At 41.9% G+C, this 19,988-nt stretch overlaps 1 protein-coding gene across 1 annotated transcript in view; it reads left to right on the top strand.

Annotated features, from left to right (window-relative positions):
- LOC127197354 (ankyrin repeat domain-containing protein 26-like) overlaps window positions 1–19,988 on the top strand; it is a 77,506-nt gene that overhangs the window by 1,091 nt on the left and 56,427 nt on the right. The window contains exons 2-11 of the mRNA XM_051155220.1: window positions 6,030–6,144; window positions 6,303–6,476; window positions 9,634–9,740; window positions 12,065–12,126; window positions 13,918–13,951; window positions 17,049–17,121; window positions 18,574–18,634; window positions 18,723–18,874; window positions 19,309–19,438; window positions 19,710–19,771. Coding sequence (XP_051011177.1) covers window positions 6,030–6,144; window positions 6,303–6,476; window positions 9,634–9,740; window positions 12,065–12,126; window positions 13,918–13,951; window positions 17,049–17,121; window positions 18,574–18,634; window positions 18,723–18,874; window positions 19,309–19,438; window positions 19,710–19,771 — 970 coding nt within the window. The remainder of the gene's footprint in view (window positions 1–6,029; window positions 6,145–6,302; window positions 6,477–9,633; window positions 9,741–12,064; window positions 12,127–13,917; window positions 13,952–17,048; window positions 17,122–18,573; window positions 18,635–18,722; window positions 18,875–19,308; window positions 19,439–19,709; window positions 19,772–19,988) is intronic.

Genomic DNA, 19,988 nt, shown 5'->3' with positions numbered 1-19,988 from the left:
GAGTATGTATCTGTGTGTGTGCGTTGGTGACTGAAGTGCAGGTTTGTGGTATATGCTCAGTATATATATATCCTACCATTGAGAGGGTTTTGTTTGTTTTTGTTTGTTTGGTTGGTTTTGATTTTTTTTTCAAGACAAATTCTCTGTGTAGCCTTGGCTGTCCTGGACTCACTTTGTAGACCTGACTGGCCTCGAATTCACAGAGATTCGCCTGCCTCTGCCTCCTGAGTGTTGGGAATACAGGCCTGTGCCACCGTGCCTGGCATTTTAAAAGCCCTAAAATGAAGCATTCTCAAGACCCGACCAAACAGAATCTGAGGATAAAGTGACTGTATACTTGCAAATTATTCACAATACATAAATATGAACATCACGTGAAAACCATCTTCATCTTATAGAGAATTCTTTTAAGTCAATGAGGAAAAACTTGAACTCTGAACTCAATTTTATTTTTTCTATTTAGCCATTCATATATTGTTGCTGAGGATGAAACACACAGCCTTGCATACGCTAGGCAAGCCCTCTGGGACTGAGCTGGATCTGTTCCCGAACTCTTAATTTAATTCATAAAGCGTTTGTTGTTTCTTTTTGTAGATTCGCAAGTAATCTGTGGACATTAGAAAACATATTTTGTGTCTGTAGTAGGAGCAGAAAGTAGCTGAAGAGAAAAGTGAAATGCCACCTTTCAGGGACGCTGAGGATGAGAACAGTGGTGTTGCTGAAGCTTGCGTTGCTTAGGGCGTTCCAGTAGACACATTTGTAGTAAATAGTCTACCACACTTTAAACAGGTTTCTACCTCTAACATAGGGTTAGGAAATAATGAGACAGTGTAAGGTGAGTGATGGTGGTGCACGCCTTTACTCCCAGCACCTGGGAGGCAGAGGCAGGCCTGTCTCTATGAGTTCAAGGCTAGCCTGGTCTACAGATCAAGTTCCAGGGCAGCCAAGGCTACACAGAGAAATCCTGTCTTGAGAAACTTAAAAAAAAAAAGAAAGAGAGAAAAGAAAAGGAAAGAAAAAAAAAAGCAGTGTATTAAGGAGACCAGGAATGATTTTATAAATAAATTGCAATGCATCCATAAGATGGAATACAAGACCACTGAAGGTGATATGGATTAATACGGAAAGGTGGTACATTAAGTCAGGAGAGGTCAGTTTGATTGATTATACATATACACAAATAGAGTTTGCCATAATATATTATAAAATGTGATAACAGAGTAAAGAATGATTTGGGAGGATGGTTGAATATAACTGTATCATTTCCTCCTCTCTTCACTCCAAGCACTCCCACATACCCTTCTTGTTCTATTTCAAATCCATGGCCGTTTCCCCCCACTAATTGTTACATGCATATTTACATATGTATTTCTAAGTATAACCTGTTCAGTCTGTATAATGTCAGACAGATCCGTGTTTTCAGGGCTGACCATTTGGTACTGGATACCAGTTAGTGTGATCATCCTTGGGGAAGACTCCCCTCTCCCACTTCCAGCTTTCTTTATTTGCCTATAGTTCTTTGTGTAGGGCAGAGACCTCATGGCGTTTCCACATCCACTTTGGCACGTCCATTGGTGGTGTCCTTGTCTGGTTCACTTTGGCCAGTTGTATTGGTGAGACTATGGGTGCAGCTTCTGGTATTTCTAGGGGACACAATCTCCCAGCAAACTCCCTGTTCCTTTGGCTCTTAAACTCTTGACACACCTCTTATGCGATGATCCCTGAGTGTTAGGTGCAATGGTTTGTTTGTTTGTTTGTTTGTTTTTTGAGATGTGTCCATTGTTGTGCTCCACACTCTGCATGATTGCTTGTGGATTTCCGTTGCAAAGAGAAGTAAGTCTCCCTGAGGGATGAGGACTGCACTCATCTGTGGGTGTAAGGACAGATATTTAGTATGCATGCGGGGATTGTGCTGGCTTAGTAAAGTGGTGGTTGTGGGGTCTCCTCCAGGGTCCATGACTTCATTAGCCCTGGCTGGTGGACTAGGTTTCCAGTACCAGACATGCTTTCCCTCCTGTTGTCTAGGCCTTAAGTTCAGTTAGTGGGCTGTTGGTTACCATCAAGGTGTGCGTGCCACTGCTGCGTTACCTGGCTGTTGTTGGGGTTCACAGCCTCATAGCTGGGTAGCACTGCTGGTTGCTTCCCTTTGGAAGCTTGCGCTGTGCCTTCTGGGGCCATGAAAGATAGTCATCAGGGGGGAGGTCTTCAGGTCAGTTCGAGCTCAGAGGCCTCTGGGCCCTGTGTGTGAAGTGCGTGATGTCTTCAGAAATAGCGACTTACCTTCTACCTCTGGGACAGCCAAATGTTACTGATTTTTATGTTGATTTGTGTTGTTTGTGTGTGTGTGTGTGTGTGTGTGTGGTGTGTATGTGGTGTGTATGTGGCGGGGGCATGGATGGGGAGACTTCTACTTTCTTAGTATGTGTGTGTGCTCCCATCCCTTAGTTTGTACAGCTTTATCAGTAAGACATATTTTGCTTTAGACAAACAGTTGCTTTTTAAGCCAACCAATAAGATTATATTTAGTGTTATTATGGGGACTTACTGGTTTCCGTGTTCTCCCCTACCCGCCTCCTTGATTGAGTCAAATATAGTTTGTTCTTTTGTATTTGTAGTACAGGAGTTTGCTGGTGGATTGTTAGTTCCTTCCACCCCAATTCTCATCTGTTTATCTGTTCCTGTCATGAATTTATTTGTAACTGAGCCTTTGTGTTATGGCTGTCTTTCTTCCCTCTTTGCATGTGATGTCTTTTAAGCATCTCTGTCCTGCTGTCCTAATGGTCCTGAATGACTTTAGTTTGTGCTTATCTTGGAAGCTCCTGATTTCTCCCTTTGATTTTAAAAGCCTTTAGCTTTGCTGGATAGAGCAAACCTTCTTCCTTCTTGAAGTTATTTGCTTTAATGGCTTGGGATATATGGTGCCACATTTTCCTGCCTTTTAGGGTTTCTGCTAAGAAGCCTGTTGTTATTCTTAGGAGATTCACTTGCAGCTGCTTTTTAAATTTTAGATCTATTTATTTAGTATTCTACCTGCATGTGCACCTGTACACCAAGAGAGCGCACCAGATCTCATTATAGATGGTTGTGAGCCACCATGTGGTTGCTGGGAATTGAACCCAGGACCTTTGGAAGAACAAGACAGTGCTCTTAACCTCTCAGCCATCTCTCCAGCCCTCTCTTGCAGCTTTTAATGTCCTTTGATCTGTAGGCTTGCCATTTGTCTTTAGTGTGGGCTGGAGAGAGTCTTTTCATGTTAGAGATATTTGCGGCTTGAAATGCTTCACGTACTTGGATGTCCATATCTTTCCTTAAATTTGGGGAATTTGTAGCTATAATGTCATTGACCTTTGACTTTTAGTTTGTATCTTAGCTCCTTCTTCTGTGTATATTTAGATTTAATTATGTCCCAGCGTTAATGAAAGCTGTGGCCATGTTTTCAGTACCAATAAAGAAGTGTTTCTTTGACCATGTTGTCAGTCTCTGACACTCTTCTGTGTGATGTAGTCCATTGGTGATAACTTTCCGCTATGTGTTGTATTAATTTGCTGAATTTGTTTCAACATCTTTGCATAATTTATTATCCATATTGTTGGATTTTTTTTTTCAGCTCCTGAATTGACTTATTTCATTTATCTGCTCATTTGAATCATTATTAAGATCATTCTTCATTTAAGAAACTAGACTTTTGAGTTCTCTTCCTGGCATTTCTTTCCTTATTTTTTTGTTTTTGTTTTTGTTTGTTGTTGTTGTTGTTTTGTTTTTGTTTTCTGAGACAGGGTTTCTCTGTAACCTTGGCTGTCCTGGACTCACTTTGTACACCAGGCTGGCTTTGAACTCACATGCCTCCACCTCCCAGAGTGCTGGGATTAAAGGTATACACCACCATGCCTGCTTCTTCCTCACGTTTCAACCACTGAGTTTCTTGGTTTGGTAAACTTGTAAAGTAGTCAGTGCCTTTTTTCTTCATATTGCCTGTGTTTTTAGCTTGCAATTTGTGCATCTGTTGTGATAATATGCCTCTTCTAGTTTTGTTTGGGAGTCTTGGTGAGCAGCCTTCTCTTGAGGGCTCAGTCCCAAGTACCACTCAGTAAGGACCACCAAACTCACCAAACTCACCAAAACAACACCAATCCCATTTTAGCTGGTATTGAATTGAACTGAAGTCTGCCAAAAGTCAATTGTCAGTCTCAGTATGCTGTGCACAGGGAACCAGGGCCACCAGCTTCTGCCCTTCACAGCCCTTGCTCACTGCTGCCTACACTCGCCAGTGTGTCATGCGCAAACCTCTCCCACCCTGTGGCTTCAGGTCCCCAGGCTCCCTGAGTTGTAATTGCTTCTTGTTTTCACTTAGCCAGAGTAGCGCATTCTCAAATACTCTGTCTTCACTCAAGATGGTATCTGCCTGTATCACACAGAGAAATGGGAAGCAACAAAATTTTTTTTTTCTTCTTCAGTGCTGGCCTGTCACCCTCAAGGAATCACTGTCATCACACACACACACACACACACACACACACACACACACACACACACACACACACACCCTTGTATACTGGTACCTGCAGAGGCAGGTGTTGTATACCCGGGAACTAAACTGAGGTCTTCTGGGAAATTAACAAGAGCTTTTAACTACTGAGCCTCTCATATGCTTTTAAAATGTGAATGCTGCCTGTATGACTTGAACTGCATGCAAACATATGTACCACACACACAAACACAGTACACATATGCACACATATGTATGTATATATTCAATCATATTTCACTTATTGTAAGGCATAACTTATGTGGTGATCTTTTATGTGTAAAAAAGATTTAATCACTATCATTTATAGTTGTAAAGCACATTGAATATAAGTGACATTCTAATGTCAAAGATATTAAAATGTGAGGAATATGCCAAACTTACTGGAATACACTATTCCTTAGACATTTTGTCTAAGTAGGTATCGTTGTATTTCTTTACTTGATTACAATGTTGTCTTTGTAAAATAATAACTATTATTATACTACTTGAGTTGAAAGCATTTTGTTTTGTTTTGTTTTTTTGTTTTTCAATGCAGGGTTTCTCTGTATAGCCTTGGCTGTCCAAGACTCACTTTGTAGACCAGGCTGGCCTCCAACTCACAGCTATCCGCCTGCTTCTGCCTCTGCTGGGATTAAAGGCGTGCGCCACCCCACCGGTGAGTTGAAAGCACTTTAAATACTTTGTACAGACTCTCATTTAAGCATCACAATGGCATCCCATGAGATGACTACTATTTTGAAGTTTTATTTAATTTGTTATTATTATGGTGTATGTGTGTGTGTGTGTGTGTGTGTGTGTGTGTGTGTGTGTGTGTGTACACACAGCATGGCATGTGTGTATGGAGGTCAGATAACAAGTTTCTAGAGTCAGTTCTCTTTTTCTTCCTCTTCTTCCTCCTCCTCTTCCTTTTTTGGTTTTTCAAGGCAGGATTTCTCTTGTAGTCTTGGACTTGCTCCGTAGACCAGGCCGGCCTCGAACTCACAGAGATCTGCCAGCCTGTGCCTCTCAAGTGCTGGGATTAAAGGCATATGCTACCACACCTGGCTCAGTTCTCCTTTTAACATGGGATTTAAAGAGGTTACTCAGGCAGCTTTTGTGGCAAATGCCTTAGTCCAGAGAAACGCTAAGTGCTGACTGATAAACAACAGGCTTAAAGTAGTGTTGATACCCAAGTCAAGCTGAATCCAAAGGCTATATTTTTTTACAAATTGGCTGCCCTAGGCTAGGAATGTAGTTCAGTAATTGTTTGCTTGCCGTGAGTCTCAGGGCTTCATCTGCAGTCACACACACACACACACACACACACACACACACACACACACACACACACACACACACACACACACACACGCAGTTGTATTTTCAAAAATATACTATTGCCAGAAGAAAAACATTTGTTTTGAAAGAAGAGACGTTACATCCTGTTCAGTGTTTTTATCATATGAAATATAGTTTTAAATGGCTCTCTGCAATTTACTGAAAAGTGATCTCATTTTCACAGGACTGCTCTACACCTTGCCTGTGCTTATGGCCACCCAGAAGTGGTGACTCTCTTAGTAGAGAGAAAATGTGAGATAGACGCCCGTGACAGCGAGAACAGCACAGCTCTCATCAAGGTACCAGCAACCAGCAATTCAAACTGAGATGCATTTGATTTAAATACTTGGGGCAAAAAGGAAGCGATTTCGTTTAAATACAATAATAAGCAAAATCTAAAATGTGTTGATTTTGAATTCCTAAACTGATGCTCTGTTTCTTGATGCCGTGACAACAGGCTGTACAGTGCCAGGAGGAAGAGTGTGTGGGTGTCCTGCTGGAGCACGGGGCCAACCCAAATGTGATGGACAGCAGTGGCAACACCGCCCTGCACTATGCTGTCCTCGGTGAGAACACATCCCTAGCAGCCAAACTGCTGGCACACGGTGCAAACATAGAGGCCAAAAACAAGGTATAGAACACCTCTCTCTCCAAAGTAACCAAAGCACATTTAACAGTGACATATTGTAGCAGTCATCCTCGTCACTATGGTTGGATTGAGAAGACACACTTCTTTCCGGGTGTGGTGGCGCAGGCCTTTAATCCCAGCCCTCGGGAGGCAGAGGCAGGTGGATTGCTGTGAGTTTGAGGCTAGCCTGGTCTACAAAGTGAGTTCAGGACAGCCAAGGCTAACACAGAGAGACCCAGTCTTGGGGGAAAAAAAAAAAAAGAAAGAAAGAAAGAAAAAAAAGAGAGAAGACACACTTCTTTGTATTTTTGTAAGAATATTTGCAGAAATGCTCAGATTATGAGGACTCTGGATCTTATCAAGGTTTTAATCCGTTGGTAGGCTCTTAAGTTTGAATATAATTACCTCTTAAAGATACTTTCACTGTGATAAAAAAATAAAATAAAATAAACCATACATCAGTATCAGAAACTCACTGATTAAACCATTGCCTTATTTTCTTTTTATTACAATTATTTGTGTATTTGTATGGGTAGGAGGTGTGTTTGTACCACAGGAGTCACGTGGAGATCAGGGGACAACTTTAGGGAGTTGCTTCTCCTACCATATGGGTCTCAGAGTTAAATTTGGGTTGACAGGCTTAACAGTAAGGACCTTTAACCTGCTGACCCATCTCTTTACTTGCCTCCACCCAAGTGTATTTACATTTTTTTTCCTTTTCACCCTTTTAGAAAAATAAGATGTTTTAGGGGCTGAAGAGATGGTTCGGTGGTTAAGAGCACTTGTTGCCTTACAAAGGACCAGAGTTCGGTTCCCAGCCCCCACATGGTGGTTCCCAGCCCCCACATGGTGGTTCCCAGCCCCCACACGGTGGTTCCCAGCCCCCACACGGTGGTTCCCAGCCCCCACACGATGGTTCCCAGCATCCACCACTCCTGTTCCAGGGACCCACACCTCTTATTCCTTGTCTTTTGCTGCTTCTGCGTTTAGATAGTTCTTGTTTTTCTAAGACTGTCAAGTGCATCATTGGGTTATTTATCTGAGAGCTCTGATTTTTCTTTTTTAACATAAGCACTTAAAGCTATAAAATGTTCCTCTTAGAACCTCCTTCAGTGTATCCTAACGGTGAGCCGTGCTTTCTTTTTCATTTGATTCTAGGAACTTAAAATTTTCTCCCTGGTTTTCCAATCTCCAGATATTTGTGTACTTTCTTTGCTTTTTATTTCTAGTTTTATTTTACTATGGTAATACAAGAAATTCTTTTGGTTCTTTTTTATATGTTATGCTTGATTTGTGGTCAAGAATGTGGTATGCTTTAGAGCAGCGTGCATGGGCTGTGGAGAAGAATGCATATTCTGTATCTGTCGTAGGAAATAGTCTGTGGAGATCACTTAAGTGCATTTGATCTGTGGCATAGTTTAACGTTGATGTTTCTTTCTCTAATTTTCATTTCTAAAGATGAGGGTAGGCTATTGAAGACAGCCACTGTTACGGTATCACAATCTGACCTTTGTATGTAGGTCCACCGTAATTTTGTTAGCTTTTCTGTTCACTCTTTTACTTATCGTCTCTTAATTTTATGGGTTTGCTGTTCTATCGTTTTGGACGTGATAGCTCTCCTCTGTGCCTCTCATGGCATTTGGGAGTCCACTTTCTCTTCACTGTGGGATCAGGTCATCAGGCTTGCACCGCAAGTACTTGTTTTACCCACTGAGTCATCTCGCTAGCCTCCTGTAAGGGTGTTTTGCAGTGGTGGCTTGCTTGTCGTGAATCGCCTTAGTGTGTGCAGTCGTGAAGCATTCTTACTTCTCAGTCAGTCGTAAGGGATAGCTTTGCTGGGTAGAGCCGAGGAATTGGCGGTTACTTACTTTCGGGGCTTGAAATATGTTGTTCCTGATAATGCATACAGCTCTCCTGGCTGTAAGATTACTTTTGAGTCAGTTGGTGGTTTTACCGTACAACTTTTTATATTGTTTGTTTTCTTTGTGTTTTGGCGTCTTGACTATTATTTGTCATGGGGCGGGTCTACTCTCATCATGTCCTTGCTGCCTCTTGTTTTTGGATGCTTCTTTTTTTTACATTTGTGATTTTTGTTGTTATTATAATTTCATTGACTGGATTATCCTTGCCATTAGTGTTTGTCTCAGCACCTTTGTCTATCCCACTGGATTTTGAGCATCTCATTTGTATTGATGATTTATGTTTTGCCTGAGCTTAAAAAAAGAAAACCCAAAACACCTGAGTCTCAGCTAAAATGATGCCAGACTAGAAACAAGTGAAAAACAACAGACATGAACAGGCATCCAGCATCTTCATTAGCAAAAATAACCTCCCTCCCCCTGCGCTTTCCAGCAGAAACAGCATTCCTTCATAGTAAAGAGAAAACCCACAGACCATTTACCAAGAAGCAACGCCTGTCCAGGGCGCCTGTGCCTTTTAATTCAGTGCCCGCATCCTTAGTGCCTCACTTGACACAGGAGTGTCTGACTCTGGATCGTGGCATCCTGGCACCATAAATAGAGGAGAAACAGTGCATTCATACAGCCCGGAGGGAACGGCCACAGGCGTGTAAAGCAGATGAGCCCCTTTCCCCAAAACTTACTCCTTCATTTAATGTTGACCACAAAAAGGTATTTTCAAGTAAAGATTGCGTACAGTTGGAGGTTTCCTTTCTACTAGGCCCATCAGTTTATTAAATGGGTATGATCGTGGCCTCTGCTGGGGAATGGCACTTCTGGAAAAGTCAGTGCCTTTTGGTGTTTACATTAAGAAGCTTCTTTGAGCCGGGCGTGGTGGTGCACGCCTTTAATCCCAGCACTCCGGAGGCAGAGGCAGGCGGATCGCTGTGAGTTCGAGGCCAGCCTGGTCTACAAAGTGAGTCCAGGATGGCCAAGGCTACACAGAGAAACCCTGTCTCGAAAAACCAAAAAAAAAGAAAAGAAAAGAAAAAAAGAAGCTTCTTTGAAGATGGTAATTTTGTTCAGTAATTCAATTAAGATGTTAACAATTTTAGTTCTGTTAGACCTACTGAAACAAAAGTTAGCATCGCCTGCCTTCAAGAGATGCTTGTCTGGGGTTATTGCACTCAATAATCCCAAAGTGTAGCTCAGTTGCCAAGTCAGTAATTTGTGAATTGTCGATTGCTTCTGATGTCTTACAGGATGACCTCACACCTATGTTACTTGCTGTAAAGGAAAATAAACAGCACATTGTGGAATTTTTAGTAAAGAAGAAAGCAAGTATTCACGCAGTTGAGCAGTTTGGAAGGTATAGTAGTTTGTTTGTCAGACTTTGTGGGTAAGAGTGCTTGCTGTGAGTTCAGATCCCTAACGCTCATGTGAAAGGCAGGCGTGGCTGCGAGCGCCTGTAACCCAGGTGATAGGAAGTGAAGAGAAGCCAGACCCAGGAGCTTGTTTGCCAAGTGCATTGGAGGAATTTTAGATTCAGTGAGAGACCTTGTCACAAGACTAAAAGTGGAGCGTGACAGGAAGACACCTAGCATCCTCCTCTGGCCTCTGCATGTGCACACCTACACATGTACACATACACTATACACCACACACACTAAGCAAACAAGCAAAACCTGGTGTTAGAGAGTGTGAAAAACTACTCCAAAATACAAACTAAGAAGAAGAAGATTAACCTAATTGTTGAGATAGATATGTTGAAAAGCATCAGCACCTGCATTAGTTAGGTAGATGAGCAGTTATTCAGACTGGGCGGTACAACCTGTAGCTGGGTTCATATTCCTTTTTACTAATGCATGATATTTGTAACGTGGTCTATGATCTTATGCCAGTTTCATTTTAGTTCTATAAACACTTAGTTTGCTTTTTTACACAACATTTAATTCTTAATTTTTAAAAACATATTAAACCTTCCTTATGTGTTTCCTTTTAACAGACTGTATTGAGTGTAGGTAGAAGTTGCACATCACCCTGTCTTCCCACTCTTTTGTTTTAAATTACTTTTGTGAAGAATGTTGATGTTAAGGTGCCAAGTCATTATTAAATGCTCTTCAATTTTTCCTGTTTTGTTTCTGATAATCTAATGTATTTTTTAAATTAACTTGAGCGGAGGGAAAAGGATAACCTTAAATGGATAATCTTTTTCTTTTTTTTAAACAATCTTTTTTAAAAAATATTTATTTATTATTATGTATACAGTGCTCTGCCTGCATGTACACCTGCAGGTCAGAAGAGGGCATCAGATCACCTTATAGATGGTCATGAGCCACTGTGTGGTTGCTGGGAATTGAACTCAGGACCTCTGGAGGGGCAGTCAGTGCTCTCAACCTCTGAGTCATCTCTCCAGCCCAATAATCGTTTTCTTTAGTGAAAATAAGACATTGGTGGATAGTAATGGGACAAGAGACAGTTTTAGATTCACATATTACCAAACTTAATGCCTGGCTTCCTGTGAAAAAGAGGGTAAGTACTCTGGGATTGAGGAGATGGCTCAGTGGGTGCGAGTGCTTGCTGTGCAAGGGGGCCATCTTAGACTTTGTAGCCTGTATAAATAGCCAGGCGAGGCTGTAGTGTCTGGAATCCTGAGGGGGCAGAGACAGGCAGGTGCTGGGGGCTTGCTGGCCAGCCTGCCTAGCTGAAAGGTTTGGCAAAGCAGCAAAAAGCACTTCTGGTTTGGTGAAGAGCCTGTTTTAAAGGAGTACCGTGGAGAGAGAGTGATAAACCAGGAGCCAGCTCCTGGGATCTGCCTTAGCTTGTCAAAGTATTTAAAATGTGGATCAATAAGGAGGCTTTTCAGCAGACATGTCTAAGTCAATGACTCCTTCAGGACCCAGGTCCTCATGACCAACCACATAAAGCAATTTGGTTTCCGCAGCAGTTAGAGGTAAGTGTAGAAGTTAAGCGTTATTTAAGGAAAACACTATTGGTTCAGAGTTGGATTAGAGAGGCAAGTGGTAGTGCCCAAGCCAAGTGGTAGTCTTTGTTTTCGGCCTTTGGGGTGATTGGTTAGTTCAGCCACAGTGGCAGTCACCTAGTTCGATGAGGCGTTTACCAATACATTCAGTCTCACACTACTGTGTAGCTGAGTTGGCTCAAGTAGCCACAGAGAATCCAAGTGCTGATGTCAAGGTAAGGTAAGCCTCAGCGCTTAGTGACCGCCGCAGCACGGTTAGAGCCTGTGAACACACTCCTGTACATTCTGTTTGGAACTCCCGCCTCGCTTAGCATGTGTTCATATCTCCTCTGTGGATCTACACAGGACCTTGTAACCAAAATACTCAAACCTTAATTTTTTGAGCAGAAGCATTCAGCCTAAGAGAAACGGGCTGTCCTAGAGTGAAGCGTTGCCTGCAGTGCCGGGCTCCGCGCTGACGACACTTTCCATCCTGTCCAGCTCTTCCGGTTCATCCCCCTCTCACCTCTCACCTGCGCTTTTCCTTCATTAAACACACACCCGAGGGCTTGAAGACATGCACGTGTGAATCAGTGGGATATGGTCCTCATATTAGCTCTGATTTTGTCTGTAATCCTGTTATGAATTAAGTGATATATTTAGTAATTTTTTTTACTTATCAGAAATAAAATAGTAATTCTTGTCTTTTTTTTTTTTTTTTTTAAACATAGCAACAGACATTTATTTGAATATGATGGAAAGAGACTAAAAAAATCTGAAAGTAGCAATCCAGGTAAGATTCCTCATGAAGCACTTTCTGGGCCTTCCCTGGGAAACAGTGTAAGGGCAAGAAAGTTTCCATACCCGAAGAGCAATAGAAAACACAAATCATTGTGTAAGTGGCATTTGTACTCTTTTATTTCTCAGTCTAGAAGCAAGGATTACTTAAATTAATTAAAGGAAATTTACAGTCTGAAACAGTATTCTGGGAGGGGGATCATTTAATTTAATCCTGAAATCCATTAGGAAAATGATTTTTCAGTTATTACATCCACATTACAGCAAATTACATTTAGCATAAGAATGGATTTTACAGTAAATAGATTATATTTAGTTGTTGAGTTACTAATAAAGTATTGCAACTACAAGTAGGTAATTTATCAGTTTCTTCCCTGGGTATAGAATTAGAATTGTTCTGTGTATTTTCAGAGTTTAGGAGAGAATTCCATATTGTTCCTTTAGCCTTTTTCTCCCCTTCGGTTTTTCAAGACAGGGTTTCTCTGTGTAGCCGTGGCTGTCCTAGCCTCACTTTGTAGACCAGGCTGGCCTCGAACTCACAGCAAACAGCCTGCCTCTGCCTCCCAAGTGCAGGCATTAAAGGTGTGTGCCACCATGCCTGGCCTTCTTTAGCCTTTTAGTAGTAGGCTTACTAAATATTTTTTCAATTACTATTATGTCTTCTTTTTCTTCTTCTTCTTCTTCTTCTTCTTCTTCTTCTTCTTCTTCTTCTTCTTCTTCTTCTTCTTCTTCTTCTCTCTCTCTCTCTCTCTCTCTCTCTCTCTCTCTCTCTCTCTCTCTCTCTCTCTCTCTTTCTCTCTCTCTCTGTGTGTGTGTGTGTGTGTGTGTGTGTGTGTGTGTGTGTGTGTCCCATATGTGCTGACTCTCTCTCTCTGTGTGTGCGCGCGCGCGCACGCGCGTGGTGGGAATGGAACCTGGGGCCTCATGTATGCTAGGCAGATGTTCTAGGTAGATGTTCTATCGTGGGGTCTAGGCCCTACCTCCTAATAACTTTAGCATTTAGGGAAATTTTAGGTTCACAGCGAAATTAACAGGAAGGAGCAGTCCCATGTGCCTGTGACTCCCAAACATGCACAGCCTCTTACATTGTCATTACCCTCTACCTGAGTAGTGGATACACCTGTCAAAACTGCTAATCCTGCCGCGTGGTGGTGGCACATGCCTCTAATCTCAGCAGAGGCAGGTGGATCTCTTGAGTTTCAGGCCAGCCTGGTCTACAAAGCGGGTTCCAGGACAGCCAAGGGTACACAGAGAAACCCTGTCTCGAAAAACCAAAATCAAACAAATAAACAAACAAAGAGTAAAATGATTAACCCTACACTTGACATATCACTGTTACTCCTGTGTCTAGCTTACATGACGCTTCACTCTGTTTTGTGCGTCATGTGGCTTTAGGCCGTATATGATTTGTATTTACTGTAGTATCCTAACCAGAATATTTCACTGCTCTAAATATTCTCTGGGCACCACCTGTTTCTCTCTTCCCAACTCCCACCCACCCGCGGCAGCCACCCTGAGTGCTAGGATTAAAGGCATGTGCCACCACGCCCAGCTAGGTAGCAGATTTTTATAAATTCTATTCTTTCCTGGTTTTGATGAACACAAAGAAGGGGAGACAAGCATTCTTGATGGACTAGTTACATATCAGTAGTAGTATTGCTATTTGTTCTAGGATGGCCACTAGGTGTGGTACCAAAGACAAGCCATTAGCAGCAATAATAACATCTTACTGTCTTACATTGTTCTGTTGTTGACTTAACGTGCACTTTGTATTTTACTTTGACAGTGGATAACGGTTCTGAAGATGGCTCTTTAACCAGGTGGGTAGGAGTGGATAACATGGTTAAAACAGCTGTTAGCTGCTTAGAGAACAGCGGAAGGAGACTAGGATTTGTTAGTGTTCTGCTCTGAGGTAGACAACTATATTGTGTCGTATGACTAACGTTTGTTATTTCTTATAGTGGCCATAAGAGCTTTGCAAAGCATCTGCTAGTATAAACCTACCTACCTACCTACCTACCTGCTTTCCTTCCTACTGATTCGGCAGCCATCACTCAGAAAGGTTAACTAATTAGCCTGTGATCCCATAATTAATTGGTCCCTGATTTGACTGTCAGTCTTTTTTTTAAAGGCATATTTAAAAATATATATTATTTTGTTTATGAGTATTTTGTCTGTATGGAGGTCTGTGCCCATATGTATACTTGGTGCCCATGCAGACCAGAAGAGGGGATCAGATTCCTTGGACCTAGAGTTACCGGTGGTTGTGAGCTGCCCATGTGGGTGATAGAAACCAAACCCGGGGCCTTTGGAAGAGGATCCTGTGCTCTCGACTGCTGAGCCATTTCTACAATCTCCAAATCCAGTCTGCTGCTCTCTGCAAAGATTGACAGGGGCCTGCACTGGGATCAAAATCGAGGTCAGGTCAATTTAGAAAGTCAGCTCAGTTGTGTTAACTTTGATTTAAAGTCTTCTTGACAAGCAGCCAGAGTCCCAGAGTTTGCACTGATCATTTCGACAGTATCAGCCTTCAAAGATCTTAGGGCAGATCTGACCCAGCTATGGCTGTAGGAGCACAGACCCCCCCAAACCAGGCAGATCCTGGAGAGGGAGTGTTTGACCAGAAGAAGGAATAGTGTGCAGACTGCCTTATATTATATTTGGATCCATTTACAGAGCTTTTTATATTATTTTGTTTGAAATGAGGTCTCATATAGTCTAGAGTGGCCTCAAACTTGTCACGTAGTCAAGGTTGTCCTTCAACTTCTGATCTTCCTGCCTCCGTCTGCCTAGTGCTGGGGTTACAGGCATGAACCACCATGCCCAGATTTGTGCCATACTGGGGTCGGACCCAGGGCTCTGTATGCTAGACAAGCACGCTGTCAGTCCTCTGTCCTACAGGATATTTTAAATTGGTTTTCCAACTTACAGATTTCCTAGAGAGACAAAGTGAGCAAGCAAGAGAGAGGCGGGGGAGAGGCAGAGCGCGTGCGAGCGAGCATGGGTTTAGGTATGGGATGTATCTGGATGGCTTTAGGTTGATGGGAGGCGTTGTCCTTGGTTGTTCCTCAGCAATATTCAGTGAGGCGTGGGCTCTGAACTAACCCACACATCTTGCCCATATGTCTGGTCCTGCAAGCTGGCTTGCTCTGCAGATCCTGCTTCCACCTCCTAAGGCTGGACTTGCAGGTGGGCTGCGCGCCCTCCAGCATTGATGTGGGTGTCTGGGAGCCCAGTTCTGCTCATTACACTTGATAGTGAATACCTTTAATTGCTGCATCACATCCCAGTTCACTTTTTATTTCTTTAACCACTTTTAAATTTCTAGTTTTCAAATAAAATAACTCTTTTTTTTTTTTTTTTTTTTTTTTTTTTTTTGTCAACTAAGTATTCCTGATACTCTTTAGACAAAGTTTAAAAAAACCCTAGAATTTCAGGATTTTAAGGAAACTTAGGAGGTTTCTGGTGGGTAGTCCTTTAGCAGACAGGAGTGTGGCTCCACATCTGCCATCACCCCAATTCACAGAAGGTAGTGTAGAGCCCCTCAAGTACCAGCAAACTGGAGGTGCCGCCACCACCCGGCGGGATTAGCAGTTTTGATAGGTGTATCCACTACTCAGGTAGAGGGTAATGACAATGTAAGAGGTCTGTGACATGTCAGGTGTCCCCTCGTCTGTGCTTCTTCCCAGATCACTGATGTCCCTGTAGGTGGGCAACAGTAGGGCTAGCCAGAACCCTAGTCAGCCATGAGCTGCTTCTGGTGGGTGGCAGGTGATGGAGCTGTCGTTCACAGGATACAGAGTTGCTGCTTACCATCCTTGTCTCAGTATCCGTGCCTTTATAAGGTGAAGTGTTAAGGTTGAAAATTGTACATGCCTTTAATTCCAGTACTCGGGAGGCAGAGACAGGCAGATTGCTGTGAGTTTGAGGCCAGCCTGGTCTACAAAGTGAGTCCAGGACAGCCAAGGCTACACAGAGAAACCCTGTCTCAACCCTCATGCCCCCCCCCCCCAAAAGAAAAGAAATTGCCATTGAGCCCTGTAGAATAGGGACCTGGGAATGGAGTCCTATAGGACTGAAAATGTTTATGTGGTTCATAGGGAAGTTAAAGGTACAGTGTCAGGGCGCCTACGATGGCTTTCAAGGGATTGGTAGTTTATATGTGTATTCATATAAGTCATGACCTATTTAGGGAAAATAATTAAATTTTTATAGTTTTTAATCTCTAGAAAATGTATTGCCAATAGCAATAGTTTGTACTTAAGTATACTTACATTTAATTTTCAAATTCCTATTTCATGGTATTCCCTATGCTGTTTTAGTTGTATACTGGAAGGTATAGGGCCTTAGGTCTCCCTACATAGCCCTCCCTGGCCTGCAACACTCCGTGTAACCCAGACAGACCTTCCACTTGTGGCCCTGTTAGCCACTTTGTGATTGTAGGCATGTGCTACCAGACCTGGCTCATAGGGTCTTACCAGGTCATTTACAGGCTGAGTACTGAGGCTGCTATTCCTGAGTCTGAGTCCCCTGCTCTCAGGGCAGGATAGACAGAATAGAGTAGATGGCTTGTCCTGTGCTTTAACTTGTCAGATGCTCTTCACTCCGGAGACAAAAGTGATATCAGATAACCATGAGATTTCAGCACCGCCATTAGTACAGGCAGGTTTTGAGACCAAATCATACATAGGCTCCAACAGTATAGTGACTTTTACAGTTTAATATGCGACAAAGAATGAGTCGTGAGCATTTCAGAGTAGGAGAGGTGGAGGCAGGAAGAGGCAGCTAAAAGCTCTTTGAGAAGAGGTCAGACTTTAGTCATATCAACCAAGAAACATTTATATATTGGTAGCTGATCTGTCCTAGATTTCTTTTATACACTTATGGCTTACAGTTTTTGTTGGATGTTGCTCTAAGGTCTTCTAACACACCTGATCCCGCTGACTCCTGGCCCACATCAGATGAGGATGACTATAATTTTGATAGCAAGGTAAAATGCAGTTTTGTGAAAATAATGGTTTTGCTTTGAATTTATTTTGCCGAGTGTCTGTTCTTAAATTTTAGTGGTGTCTATCATTGTTTCTTATGTGGAATATTGATCAGACAAAAGCATTTCGTAGGACAATGGCTAACTGAATTACTTTTTTTTTTTTTTTTTTTTTTTTGTGACTATCAAAGACTGATTGTTCTTTGGGGAGGGAGAGGCTGGGAAGGTGGAATGTCTTCAAAATGTAGCTACAAGTCATTATTAGGGATGTACTATGAATTGAGCCTCTCATATGTTATAAATCTTAGGCTTAAATACTGTGCTGGCTAGTTTTATGTCGACGTGACACAAGCTAGAGTCATCTGAAAGGAGGAAACCTCAACTGAGAAAACACCTCCATAAAACCCAGCTGTAGAGCATTTTCTTGATTATTGAGTGGTGGGGGAGGGCCCACTGTGGTTGGTTCCATCCCTGGCCTGGTGGTCCTTGGTTCTATAGGAAAGCAGGCTGAGGAAGCCCGTAGGCAGCACCTCTCCATGGGCTCTGCATCAGCTCCAGCCGGCAGGTTCCTGCCCTGTTTGAGTTTCTGTCCTGACTTTCTTCAGTGATGAATAGCAACATGGAAGTGTAAGCCAAATAAACCTGTTCCTCCCCAAGTCTCTTTGGTCATGGTGTTTGAGCATAGCAATAATAACCCTAATTAGGACAGGTTTTTCTCCTTTCTTCTTCGTTTAAACTCATTCAGTATTTTCCCTCCCTCCTTCACTCTTTCTATCCCTCCCTTACCTTTTCCTTCAGCTACACATTACATGTCTTCAATTGGTGCTTTTTTTTCTCTACTGTTGGCGTATTTAGTCACACCCTCCTCTTTAGTCCCTGTGTGTGGCTTTGTCTTTTTTTTTTTTTTTTTTTTTCTCCATAAGATGTATTCTTTTCCCTTCTCTTTCTTAGAAAGAGCTAAGTGTATGTAATAATTGGCATTTTGCTTTTTGGCCCACAGGGTAGAATAACTTACACTGTTTGCAATTTCAGCCCGTGAGCTACAGAAAATAAGCCCGCATAGCTTCTCTTTTAGAAGCAATTCATGTAAATACAGATCATGGTGAAATGTTCAAAGTGTTTTAAATTTCTTTAAATGCTAGTGTTTTCAGGAGTATTCTAAATTGTGAATAAATTTTTGTTCTAGGTTATTTCATTTAAATAATACAGTAAAGGATATTATAAAATGTGTATAATAATTACGTATTTAGGTATGAGGAGAATAAAAATTTGATGATAGTCCTATCACATAGCCTCACGCAATGGACATATGTGAATTAGTAAATGGTGGGCTTAGTATTTGAATCTGGCTGAAGGATTCAGAGCCATGCTGTATTAGATAAGATAGTAAAAAGAAGTAGTATATTTACTTTATTATTATTTTGTTATTTTCAAAAATTATTTTTGTTTTTCTAGAATGTCCCCAAAATTAACTTAACAGAGCTGTGGACAGCTGCTCAGCAGTCCAGGAAAAACCGTAAGTCATTTAAAGATGGCCTAATCTTATGCTGCTCATTGATTTAAAAGTAAGTATTTTTGTGGTTTTGTTTTGCTTTTGGTAATAGAAACAAAATGTGGCTTTGAGCAAGTAGGAAATCGAATCCTGTTTGACAATAGTAATTCCAATAGTGAAAATGAAGATGCAGTTGAAATCCAACCTGGAACATCAGCCAAAGTCCAGACGCCCTCTCCATCCTGTCGGTCATCTGACCCAGTGGTATGTAGATTCTCTTATCTTTAAAACTAAGGAATCCTTTTTGATTAGGTCCCCCAGCCCAGGAGGAGGGGCCCTTTCTCTCATGTAAATATTGAGTCATGTTCAATTTCTGCTATATGTATATATGTGTATATGTATGTGTGCATGTAGGCCAGAGGCATCAGATGCATCTGAACTGGAATTACATATGATTCTGAGCTGCCCTTTGGGTGCTGAGAATTACAGCTGTGTCCTCTGAAAACAGCAAGTGCCCTTACCCACTGTCTTTCCAGCCCCATACGCTCCTCTGTATGCCTTTCCAGGTCTGCGCTCTCAGTTCTCTGTCCATCTCAGACTGAGGCATTGACCTTATCTTACCGACTGTGATCCTAGGCAGTAACTAGCACCCTGCAGACTGCGCTGAAATACTGAAGCTGGTGTTTTCCCTCCCATAGGAAGGAGCAGCTGAGGCAGCAATTGGAAAAGAAGAAAATGGTACTGATATTATTGAAAGTGTTTCACAAGAGCAACAAAATCACGACAATTTAACCTGTGCTGATGGTTGGCACAAAAATAATAAAAGTGGTGAGTTAGTGAATCCTAGCAAACATTTTCCATGCTTAAATACTGTGCTGGAAGATGAAGGTCTAGATCCAAAAACAGAATCTGTTTCTTCTAAATAATTTCTGTTACTCTTTCTCGCTGTTGTCAATTCTTCTGAAACTGTTGCAACCTACCAAAACGCCTTTTTGCCACTATATTTTTTTTAATTTTGTGAATGTAGATAAACATGCAGGCATTTAAAAAATCCAGTAATAAGCATTCTTGTTAATGTGTTTGTGACTGCATTTTACAGAAATGATGTCTGCGTTAGGATTAGGAGAAGATGAAGATGAAGACTCACCTTGGGACTCTGAGGTACTGACAGAGGATAAATGGAATTACTTTCTCAGCTACATGTGCCTTTGAGGGACTGTTTCCTCACATTTTCAACCTATAAATAATAGTTATATATCAAGGGCTGCTCTTAGCATAATTCTGTTCATTTGTGTGATTTGTCTAAAGATGTAGAAGTTAGAGGAACCACTTTGGATTAAGTTTTAAGTAATTAAGAAGTCATTTCAGCCTGTGATCC

Source organism: Acomys russatus, chromosome 13 (assembly GCF_903995435.1).
Source record: "Acomys russatus chromosome 13, mAcoRus1.1, whole genome shotgun sequence".
In the NCBI taxonomy this organism is placed as follows: Eukaryota; Metazoa; Chordata; class Mammalia; order Rodentia; family Muridae; genus Acomys; species Acomys russatus.
This window is presented reverse-complemented; position numbering and strand designations above follow the sequence as displayed.